The following is a 12951-nucleotide window of genomic DNA, read 5'->3' as shown; positions in this document are numbered from 1 at the left end:
ACTGAACACCATCACTGCTCAAAAGAATTTTCATTTAAAATCTATTTCATTGCACAGTAAAACTGAAATTGGTGCAGCATCTGACAGAATGTAAACATTGCTTTTTCCTTCGGGGGCCCTTCTTCCTCTCCTACCTTCCAAGAGGTTGTAGGAATGTGTTCTCATTCAGATTTACAAGTAATGTTGAATGGAAAGGTCCTATCTATCCACTGATTGTCCTCGCAAAACACTCAGTTGAACCAATATTGCTATATCCAAACAAAGAAATAGAGAAACCAGTTGTGCCATCTCAGATTTCAAATCTCACATTTCGGCACAACATGTTTCAAGTCCAGTAAACCTTCACCTGACAAGTGCTAGCCAAACTGGGAGAGCTGTCCCACTGATTAGTCAATCAACACTTTGATAAAGTTATGCTCGTAGTTGGACCTGATCCCTCCTTCATAATTCCTGGGTGTGTCCTGTCCCACACACAGGACAGGCCCGCCTGAGATGACAACATACATGCAGGAAGGAGCAATCCAATCTCAGTCCCAATTGAGCCATTGAGGCTGATCTGAAATCCAATAAATCATTATAAATATACATATTAACCCATTGTGAGAAAAAAAAATTAGTATTTAAGATTCTAGGAAAATTAGAAAGCTTGGAGTGAACACAATGTCTAACTTGTAAATATCTAAAAAGTGTTTGTAAGAAAGATTAAATTTGGCTGATAATTGTTCAAAAGAGGCAAATTTATCTCAAATAAATAATACCATGCCTTGAAACCTAAATTCAGCAGAGATGGCTGAAAAAGATGGTTATCTATAATGGGACTAGCCTGAGGAAAAACTATTAAACTCAAAGAATTTTCTAAATTGAGCCCATATTCTCAATCTATTTCTCATTACCTGATTATGTGTCAATTTAGAAAAGGAAAATGGTTAAAAAAATCCTAAAATTTCCAACATTTTCAGATGAAGGTGGGTACTCTACTCTCAGCTTGATTCATGATTCATTTTGTGCAAGGCATTGCTTATTACAATTTAAGGTTTCCCAGAACACACATGTCAAAACTTAAATTATCTTGTTTTTGTACAGATATTGATACACTATGTGAAAATTGTAAACTTTTTGAAGCTTCACTGATTCATATGTTTTGGGAGTGCCCAAATTTAGATAGATTTTGTAAAGACATTTTCCAAATTCTATCAATGAATTTTAAGATTAATACAGAACCTTATCCATTAATTACTTTGTTTGGTTTTTCATGTGAACCCAATGTACTTCTGTCTGCATCTCAGGAGAAAGTTTTAGCCTTTACCACGCTGATATCCAGATGAGCAATTTTATTGAAATAGAAAGATGACTCTCTACCTACTCATACACAGTGGTTATATGATGTAATGTTCGATTTAAGATTGGAGAAAATTAGATACAGCATTAAAGATAGAAAGTTATAATTTACAAAGATGTAGGGCCCATTCACAGATTGGAAAAATTAGGAATTTTGAATGTTCCAGAGATTCTCGGTCCAATGTCTGGAGGTCGCCATTAGATCCACAATTTCCCTTTCCTTTTACAAAGGAGGTAGATTAGATTTAGGTTTTAGGGGTTTTTTTTTGCTTCTTAATCATTTTATTTGGACTAATTTAGCAAATTTTGGTTTCAACATGGTTATTATGGTCATGTGATGGAGTAGTGGTCAGTAGGGGAATACCAGCCCTCTCCAGAAAAGAAATAAAGTGAAGAAAATACAAAGTTCAAGAAATACAAATAAAAGATAAAGTTGTAGAGAAAAGAAAGAAAATGGCACCCAAGAAGGAAAAAGTAAAAATGGGGAAAAAAAAAGAAAAGACGCCGGAAGAGAAAGGAGAAGGCTTTACCTTCATGAAGAAACAGGGAGCCATCATTGAGAAGAGAGCCCATTCTCCGAGGTTGGTGACGACCCTGCAGAGTCGCGACCCCCCCCCCCCCCGACCGCTGGACTGCCAAAATGGCTCTCTGACCCAAACAAAAGTGTGCAACTGCTCATGCGCGACTCCTTGCATGTGCGCAATGCGCTTACTAAGGAGAAGGAGAACACCGACGGGAGGGGGCAAACACAATGCGAGCAGCTGAGGGATGCCCGACACCTGGGCTCTCAGCTAGATGAGGAAAGTGACAGGAAAGGGAGTGAAAGGAAAGAAGAGCAGCAGCAGGAGACCCAACAGATGAGTAGCCCAGAAGAAGAGGACCAACCGCAAGAAGCCAAGCAAGAAGAAGCTCAGCAAAGTGAGACAAGCAGCTCATCAGGAAAGTCAGAAGAGATACAGATACAAAGAAGAGAAAAAGACACAAACACAGGTACAGACACAGAAGAAGAGGAAGACGACCACCAAGATCTGCACAGAGAAATAGAAGGTAAAACAGATGGACAGAATAGAGATAAAAAAATTTTCAAGAACAAATGAGAACATTAAAAGAATGGATGACATTAGAATTTAGTGAAATTAAAAGAAAAATGAAACGTATAGAAGATAAAGTGAATAGATTAGAGCTGGTCATGACAGAAATAGGGAAAAGATTAGAAAATGTGGAAGAACGAGAAACGGCTGTAGAAATGGAAGTGAATGAGTTAAGAAGAAAATTGGAAGAAAGTGATAAAAAAGTTAGAGTTACAAGAGTTGTTAGCTCAGAAAATTAATATGATGGAAAATTATAGCAGGCGAAACAACATAAAAATAGTGGGTCTAAAGTAAGATGAAGAAGGCACAGATATGAAGGAATTTATAAAAGAATGGATCCCAAAGGTCCTGGGAATGACAGAAATACAGGAAGGAATGGAAATAGCAAGGGCACACAGAACACTAGCTCTGAAACCACAGACACATCAGAAACCAAGATCCGTTTTAGTAAAATTTTTGAGATATACAACAAGAGAAAATATACTGGAGCAGGCAAGGAATAAAATTAGAGAAGACAATAAACCATTGGAATACAAGGGTCAAAAAATATTTTTTTCCCAGACATAAGTTTTGAACTCTTAAAGAGGAAGGAGTTTAATACAGCAAAATCGATTCTATGGAAAAAAGGTTATACATTTATGTTAAGACATCCAGCTGCTTAAAATATTTATCCCTGGGGAGCAAAACAGACTGTTCTCAGATCCGGAGGTAGCACGAGAATTTGCAGAATGCCTGTAGGACAGAAAGAGAGATGAAGAGTTGTAACAAGAATTAAGAATGGCAATAAAATATACATAAAGATGTAAAATTAATGTATATGTAGGAACTAAAGAAGGGAAAGAGAAAGGAAGTAAGGGGAAAAAAAAGGGTGAACTTTGTTATATGTGTTAAAAAAAGTCTTTTCTGGGGGGGTTGGGTGGGAGAGAATAACCGTCACTGCGAAATCAGTTGACGGTTGCGAACGGGTTCGCAATCCAAATGGAGAGTGGAGTTGTGGTTGCCCGGCAAAGGATAAGGGGCAACTCAGAGAGGGGGGGGGGACATTTGGGGCTAAGGGAATATTGGATGTGGGAGTTGTTGAAGTATTTTATGTTTTAAATGTGTTGTCATACATTGAGTTTAAAAAGGGAAAACAGAGATAAAAATGGGGAAAGGGGAGATGGTGGTGGTGAGGAAGCGGAAATGAGGAGTAAACAGGATGAGATGGCCATGTTGAATTATATGACTATAAATATTAATGGAATACATAACCAAATTAAACAGAAGAGGCTGTTAAATTTACTGAAAAAATAAAAAATAGACATAGCATTTGTGCAGGAAATGCATCTAATTGAAGTGGAACATAATAAATTAAAGAGAGACTGGTGTAGCTATATTAATTAATAAAAATGTACCAATCAAAATAGAGGTGGAAATAATAGATCCAGCAGGGAGGTATGTAATGATAAAGTGTCAGATATATTCAGAATTTTGGAATTTGCTCAATATATATGCACCTAATGAAGAGGATCAAAAGTGTGTGCAAGATATTTTTTTGAAGATTGTAGATACACAAGGGAATATATTGATAGGAGGGGATTTTAACCTTAATTTGGATCCAATGTTGGATAAAACTGAACAAAAGACTAGGAAAAAGAATAAAGTGGCCAAATTTATGGTTAAATCAATCCAGGAAATGAAACTTATGGATATATGGAGGAGGCAGCACCCAAGAGAGAAGGAATACTCATATTATTTGAGTAGGCATAAAACATACTCAAGGATTAATAGGTTTTTGTTGTCGGCCCATATTCAAGGGAGAGTTAGGAAAATTGATTATAAAGCTAGATTACTATCTGATCATTCACCCCTGTTATTAGCAATAGAACTGGAGGACATCCCACCAAGAACATATAGATGGAGGTTAAACTCCATGCTACTTAAAAGGCAGGAATTTAGAGAGTTTATTGAATGCCAAATTAAAACGTACTTTGAAATAAAAATGGAATCAGCGAAAGACAAATTTACATTATGGGATGCAACAAAAGCTTTCATTAGATGGTAGATAATAAGTTATGTAACTAAGATGAAAAAGGACTACAATCGGGAAATAGAACAGTTGGAAAGGGAGATAGTAAGTACAGAAAAGGAACTAGCAAAAAGGGATGAAATAACAAAAAGAGGAGAATTGGCGGGCAAAAAAAAAACACAAAACATTACAAACGTATAAGGTGGAGAAGAGCATAATGAAAATAAAGCAAAAGTATTATGAACTAGGAGAAAAAAAACACACAAAATATTAGCCTGGCAACTTAAAACAGAACAAGCTAAAAGAACTGTATTGGCATCAAGGAAAAAGGACAAATAAATTACATATAATCCAATGGAGATTAATGAGAACTTTAAGGAATTTTATGAACAATTATACCAATCTGAGAGTGAGGGGAAAAATGATAAAATAGAAGAGATTTTAGATAAAATTGAACTCCCAAAATAGCAAGAAAAGGAACAAAACAAAATGATAAAACCATTTGAAATAGAGGAAGTACACGATATATTAAAAAAAGGTGCCGAACAATAAAATGCCTGGAGAGGATGGATTCCTAATAGAATTCTATAAAACATTTAAAGAGTTATTAATTCCTCCTCTCCTGGAAGTAATGAACCAGATAGAAAAAACACAAAACTTGCCAGATTCATGTAAGACAGCAATAATTACAGTAATACCAAAGATGGGGAAGGATCCTGATATAGACCAATATCACTACTTGATTCAGATTATAAGATAATAGCAAAATTATTAGCAAACAGATTGGCCGATGGTGTACCAAAAATAGTAAAACAAGATCAAACTGGATTTATTAACAGCGGATAATGTCTGTAAATGTACTAGTTTAATTCATGCAGTTCAAGGAAATAAGATGCCAACAGTGGCTGTTGCTTTAGACACAGAAAAAGCCTTTGACAGGGTAGAATGGAATAATTTATTCAAAGTATTACAGAGGTTCAATCTACCAGAAAAATATATTAATTGGATTAAAGCATTATATAATGGACCATTGGCAAAGGTAACAGTAAATGGATATGTATCAAACCAATTTAAATTAAGTAGGTCAACTAGGCAGGGATGTCCATCATCTCCATCACTGTTTGCTTTAGCAATAGAACCATTGGCAGAACTGATAAGAACAGAAAACAAAATAAAAGGGATAAAAATAAAGGAGTATAAATATCAATTTATTTGCAGATGACATCATAGTATACTTAACAGAACCAGAAATATCAATTAAAAAACTACATTAAAAATTGAAGGACTATGGAGAAATATCAGGGTACAAGATCAACACAAATAAAAGTGAAATGATGCCAATGAATAATGTGGATTATACAGAATTTAAAAAAAGAATCACCATTTAAATGGCAAACACAAGCAATCCGATACCTAGGTATTAGGTTAGGTAATAATTTAAGCCACTTGTACAAATTAAATTATCAGCCACTAATAAAGAAATTGCAGGAAGACTTAGAACATTGGAAAGAATTACTGCTAGCATTTATAGGGAGGGTAAATTGCATTAAAATTAATGTCTTCACAAGGATACAATATTTATTTCAATCGTTACCAATTCCCTTAACAGAGAAATTCTTTAATGAACTAAAGAGAATAATAAGGAAATTCTTGTGGAAAGGGGGGAAACTGAGGATAGCGTTAGATAAATTAAGAGAGGTACAACCAAGGTGGTTTGCAGTTACCAAACTTTAAAAATTATTATTGAGAGCAAAATTAAGGTATTTATCAGATTTTTAACCAAACGAGGGAAAAACCAGACTGGACTAAGATAGAACTAGATAAAATAGGGGAGAAGGTACCAGAACATATACTTTATAAATGGAATGAAAAACTGGTACAATATAAAAGCTCACCAGTATTGCATCATTTACTCAATATATGGAAGAAGATTCACTTAAAAAGGAAAAAAACAAATTACCAAATACCAAAATTATTATTGACACAAAATCAGCTAATCCCTTTTACAATAGATAACCTTTCCTTTAGAGAATGGGAGAGAAAAGGAATTAAAAGAATAGAAATTTGTTTTTTGGGAAATAATTTATTAACATTTGAACAGTTGAAGGACAAATATTGAATAACTCACGGTACAATGTTTGCATATCATTAATTGAAAGCTTACTTAAAGGATAAATTGGGAAGCAGATTGAGATTACCTGAAGGAAGCATCTTTGAATATGTGATTACAGACACAATGATAATTAAAAGATTTATAACGAACATGCACATCAAGCTGCAAGATAAGGAAAATTATGAAATAAGCTATAAACCTAAACAAAAGTGGGAAAAGGATTTAAACAAAGGTAAAAAATGAATAATGGGAAAAGTTATGTTCTGGAACTATAAAGAATATAATAAACACAAGGTTGCGCATGATACAGTATAATTGGTTACACAGGTTATATATCACCTCCCAAAAGTTTAAAAAATGGGATCCAACATTATCAGATAGATGTTTTTGCTGTAAGAAGGAAATGGGAACAACAGTACATGCAATTTGGGCATGTGAGAAAGTGAAAAAGTTTTGGGAAGATCTAAATTGGGTATTAAATAAAATCACAAAAAACATACCAAAAAATCCAGAGATCTTTCTTCTAAGTAATATAAGAAATAAGGAATTAGGCCTCAAACTTGATGAAGTGCAAAAAAGATTTATTATGATAGCCTTAGCTGTAGTAAAAAAATGTATAATGTCAACTTGGAAAGCGGAAGAGAGCCTGAGAATACAGCAATGGTACATGGAAATGAATAAATATATTCATAAAAAATAACATTTAATTTTAAAAAATAAAGTCACATTATTTGAACAAATTTGGGAACTGTACATGGAATATAACAGAGAGGGCTTGCCTTGGACCTCCACCCCTAAAATGATAAGAATACAAAATGACTTGATCCAGTATGTAAAAGTAGATGACACATGTTTCTTGTTTATTTTTCATTGTGTGGTGACATTGTTTAATGGTTTTATTGTATATGTTGAATGTTCATTGGTTTTGGAGGGGGGTGGGCAGGGGGGAGGGAAGGTAGGGGGGAAAAAATAGGAGAAAATGCCTCTATGTATATTTAAGAGGGAAATGTTTGAATGTATTTTGGTTGATATGGTTCACAGTTTGAAAAATAAAAAAATATTTTAAAAAACATGGTTATTATAGATTAATTCAATAACTTGTTTCTCATGTGGATTAAGGAACTGTCTAATGTAGTTCAATCTATTTTTTTTTAACTTGTATGCATATGAAATGACTTGTTATATGTTTTCCTTAAAATTTTGTACATAAGTTTATATGTTAAACTCAAAAATATTTAAAAAGGGAGGAGCAGTTTCAAATCTTATACTTGGGAGAAATCCTGAATGTACCAGTGGTACAGAATGTGTTTGTGACTTCATTATTCAGCTCAGAAGTACCTGAGTAGTGCCACAATTGGCACAAAAGGATACAGCTGCCAGGCTGGGTCTCCTGCAAGGTAGTGAGAGAGGGATCAACCTATATGACCTCACCCTCTCCTACTTGCCTGTGGCAGATGCATATATATTTATGATTGCCATGGGAGAAGTATCAATAACACAGTCCTTGTCAAGAAAAAAATCCTTTCTTTGCAACTGCATGCTAAAAGGAAAGGATAGATTTAGAAGAGATCTGGATCTAAGAGTATCCGGAGGTGCTGTGGACCAGCAACAATGCTCACCATTATTACTTTCAAGCCAGGGGATCAATTATTGGTGACTGAGTACAGAAGAGCATGCAGAAAGAGGCTAAAGCATGATCAAGAATCAGGCTGGTGACGCTGCAATGCATTTGAATGTGCGCTAAGCAGCATGTTACAGACGCAGCTAAGCAGCTTCAGTAAAATTATATCAGATCAAAAATTTACTGTTCCATCACGTTTGCTCACGAATGATAATGATGGTGGACAATTATTCAGTAAAGGGTAGGAGGCAGCTCCTATTAAATTCCCATCTTCAACAACAACCAGCATGTCCGTGCAAAAGCTACCAAAATCTGGTTTATTTAAACCAATTTGCAAAACAATCAACACACTTCTCATTGTTCTAGGTATTTCCATCAGAACATAGAATAAGTTTGCTTTTAATTGATAAACAAATGGTAGCATGAGCTCCACCTCAAAATTCCCTGCTCTTCACTTAACTATAGAAAAGATTGGCAAGAACATCCCCTCCACGATCTCCATCCGCACCGAGCCCCCTGCTCCCCTCACTTTAAAACCTACGACTTCATGGCTTGGTACAAAAAGAATACAATTACAAATTTGCTGATGTTTACCACAGAGGTAGATTGAATAAAAAGGGGTGATGCACCAGCATGCAAGAGGTAGATGGAAAACTTAGCTAAATGGTGTACAGTACTAACAACAACCCCTCACTCAATGTCGGCAAAGCCAAGGAGCTAATTGTAGACTTCAGGAAGGGAAAACCAGAGATGTACAATCCAGTGATCATTGGGGGATCAAAGGTGGAGAGGGTGGGAAAATTAAATCTCGGAGGATCTTTCCTGGACCCAATACACTAACATCATTGCGAAGAAAGCATGTCTGCACCTCTACTTCCTCAGGAGTTTGTAGAAGTTCAATATGACCTCAGAAATCTTGGTACACTTTTACAGATGTGTAGTGAAAATGGTGATGAACATCTGCATCACAACCTCAAAGGAAAGAAATCAATATCAAAATAATTCAGGCAACAGGGTTTTACCTTTCAAGTCCATCATATGTTACTGTTTCAATGTAGTCATAACGGCTATCCACCCAATAAAGTCTTTTTGTTATAATGTCCAATGTTATTCCAGCAGGCCAACCTAGCTTAGTCTTAACCAATTCAAAACGATGGGTTCCATCCATGAAAGCACGTTCTAGTTTAGGGGCTCCAGAAACATCATTCCAATCGGAGAAGAATAAATAGCTGGTCAGAAATATAGATTTTTATCAATCAGTTCTCATGAAAAATCATCTTGCACAAAAATTGGATCATGAAAAATTGCATGCATGTTAATATATAGCCATCCCCAGCTTGAATCCACCCAAGTTTAGATATGCTAGAGAGGACTTGAATTATATATTTGAAATAAAACTTTTTATTTCAGATTTTTGTTGAAATCGATCTGAATTTAGACATCTCCCTGTATGGAAGTTTTAACTGAAACCTCCTGCTGTTAACTAAGAAAAAGTTGAGTCCACATTCATAGGGATGCAACTCTGCCACATTTTTAGAGAGGTGAACTGCATTTCATTTCAGAAGGGCTGGTTTGAGCAGATAGACCAGTAACACAGCAGTTGTTACTGCTTCCTCACAGCTCCAGGAACCCAGGTTCTATGCTAGGGTTAAAATTTGTCTGGATTCCTGTCCAGGTGGTGTTCTCTAAACTTCAACATCCTGTGCAATATTTAGGATTCCTTTATATATTTGCAAAATTCAATGTGGAATATCTTTCTTCATAATTTTCACATGTTTACAATGTCTAAATTCAGATCGATTTCAACAAAAATCTGAAATAAAAAGTTTTATTTCAAATATATCTCTAATTTAACTCCAGCAGCAGGAGATTGATGAGATCAGATCAGCCTTCTATTAGTTCATTCAGTTTCAACAGACTGTTTTATTCACTTCAAAATGGTTCAGAGCTCAGAACAATAATCTTTTAAACAAACTATATTGGAAACCATTCGAATTCAATGCAAGACATATAGTCACTTTCTAAATACAGAATTTCCAATAAAAAAAAATTCTTACCCAACAGTGGGGTCAACAGCAATACCACGAGGACTTCCCAGGTTTTCGCCAATTAATGTTACACGGTTACTTCCATCCAGATCAACAACTTCAATTCGTTTAATACTGGTCTCTACAACATATAATTTATTGTTCACCCAGTCTACAGCTAGGTTTTCAGGTGTGTCAATCGAGACATTTAAGATTTCCTGAATTCTAATTCCACTGAGATCTGCAGAAAAAACCTGATTAAAAAAATGGAAAGTAAAATGGCTCTGCAAACAATCAGAATTAATTTAATTAAAATGTACAACATTTGCCTGGAACAAGATAATATATGCTACATTGCAAATTAGATAGTATTCATATGGTAAATGTATATTGACAGATCATGGCATTCTGAATTGTATTAACTCTTAGAAATGGATGGGTTGCTGTTAAGGATTAAAATTTCAAAAACTTAAAGCCAACTATAATACCCACCCACCTTTGAATTATCAAAGACGAGGGCTGGGCATCCATTCAAACCTGGGAGTCTTATACCTGACGAGATCCCAGGCCTGAAACGTACCCTTTATCGCAAATAATTTACTGAGCATAAGTTCCAGGCACAATAAACTATCTAGCATTATTTTGGCAATGCAATCTGCTTCTTCACCAAGCTCTAATGACCATTTTCTTCTCCTTTACTATCAGACCTACCTACTCACCACAGTAACAAGTGTGAAATCCCTGCCAAACATCCAACTCATCACTTGAAACCAGAATTTTCCTCTCATCTCCGGCAACTCATTTCATTATATATATACAGCTATCTAGTCTCCTCACTTTATGCTATAGACTATTAGGCATTTCAAATAAATAAACTCAAATAAATATTTATAAGTTTTGGGAGTTTTTCTTTCCATATAACCATATAACCATTTATGGAGCGGAAACAGGCCATATTGGATTTTCGAGTCCACACCGGTTCACTTCTTTTTTTCTTTCTTCTTCTTTGGCTTGGCTACGCGGACGAAGTCCTCAATAATTTCCTGTAGATTAGTTATGTCTTCCTTGCTCCATTTATTGTTACTTGATACTTGTAACTTGATATTAACTTACTTTATTATTACTATATGTACCTATGTATTTTGCATATATTAAAACCAATAAAAAGATTGAAAAAGAAAGAAAATTAATCTTGTGATGATTTAAAGCACAGGTACACGCTAACAGCCCCACTGGCTGCGCTGACAGCTTAGCCGACTGACCAGTCATATTTCACAGTGTGGCCAGCGGCACTCTGATAGACTGACGCAAGCACATACTAATGTTACCCAGTAAATTCAAGTAGACCATTCATACTGCCACAAAGTGATTGATGAGTTAACTCGGACGAACTCAGACCCTTGTCCCCAAGAATCACAGCCCAGTTGATTTTTAACCCACCCTGCCGGGTTGGGACATTTCCCACTGCTTGATTACTGGATCAATTAACATATTTTCCTGAATTTCTTAGACACCTTCTGGTTCAACTTCTATCCCCACCATGGAATACACCAGAGCCTAGGCCTACATCTTTGATACTTGAAAAGAGTTTACAATGTGGGTCTACATGCAATATCAAGGTGCTCTTCATTGTTGGTCACATTGCACTTTGTCTCACACCAGATAATGGATTCAAGGCTATATGAACGGTGTGCTCTCAGAAAGAATTTTTGTGCATCTCTTCTTTTGATTGTTAAATAAATGCCACCGTTCCTAAGGCCAATCTACAAAGAGCATTTATGGATGAAGGATACAATATCTTTGCTCTCTTGTTGAATATTTGTAAGCAAGAAGGCTTGGGGGAGAGAGTGGAATTCATTTTCTTTTTGGTGAGAAGATTATTAAAAGCTTGGCTGGATGTTGCATAACTTAAGTTTGATTTTTTTTTTCCCCAGTGTTTTTGTAACAAGAACTTATCAGCAGTTGGATAACTTCCAAAACAATTTATTCTGAGTATGTGGGATTTAGTAACCTAAGTATCACCAGACTAGCAGTGGGTTATCAACAGTAAAATACCTGTGGGAAATCAAAACATAGAAACACAATATATACGAGGTTAAAGGGTCTTCAACACAAATTCAGCTTTCACGGGTTATTGATTCAATGCCCAGTTTTGTGAACGTTCCCCACCTTATTTTGAATGGTATCTGTCCAAAAGATCTTGCCGAGATGGTAGTGGAAATCCACACCTACTGCAATACCACGAGTGTGAGATTGTACAAGAATCCGTACATTCCTTCCATGAATGTCACTTATCAGCAGATCCCGACCATTTGAGAAAACGAGGGATGGAATTCCAGCTGTAAGGCAAGAATTAATTTCCAAGAAAGTGCCTCCATGCTAATTAATAATTTAGAAATGTACGATTATCTATTTTATTGCAACTTATAAGAAACTAATTAACTGTTCACATTATTATTGTTATATTTTCATGCTGCACCAGAAATGAATGTTATTTTGATTCATTTGAAAGAATAAACAAAAGTTCAATGGTCAGTGTTTCTAAGGATTTTATATTTCAAGATGCTTTAGCATTTATCCATTGTTTCTCTTTTTACATCCAACCCATAAATTTGGAATACGATATATTGAAACATTCTATAACTGCATTTTCATGAACGTGCAGGTATTTTTTTGTAATTGTATGTTTTCTGAAATTGTCATTTACTGATCACCAACTAGTGATTGTGTTAAATTTGCTTTCATAAATTTTA

General features: G+C 35.3%; 1 protein-coding gene across 1 annotated transcript in view; it reads right to left on the bottom strand.

Annotated features, from left to right (window-relative positions):
- lrp2a (low density lipoprotein receptor-related protein 2a) overlaps nt 1-12951 on the bottom strand; it is a 246552-nt gene that overhangs the window by 201913 nt on the left and 31688 nt on the right. The window contains exons 11-13 of the mRNA XM_069936227.1: nt 12368-12537; nt 10229-10452; nt 9194-9400 (exon numbers count right to left, since the gene is read on the bottom strand). Coding sequence (XP_069792328.1) covers nt 9194-9400; nt 10229-10452; nt 12368-12537 — 601 coding nt within the window. The remainder of the gene's footprint in view (nt 1-9193; nt 9401-10228; nt 10453-12367; nt 12538-12951) is intronic.

The sequence above is a fragment of the Narcine bancroftii genome, chromosome 4 (genome assembly GCF_036971445.1).
Source record: "Narcine bancroftii isolate sNarBan1 chromosome 4, sNarBan1.hap1, whole genome shotgun sequence".
Classification (NCBI taxonomy): Eukaryota; Metazoa; Chordata; class Chondrichthyes; order Torpediniformes; family Narcinidae; genus Narcine; species Narcine bancroftii.
The sequence above is the reverse complement of the archived record's forward strand: the minus strand, read 5'-3'. Positions and strand labels throughout refer to the sequence as shown.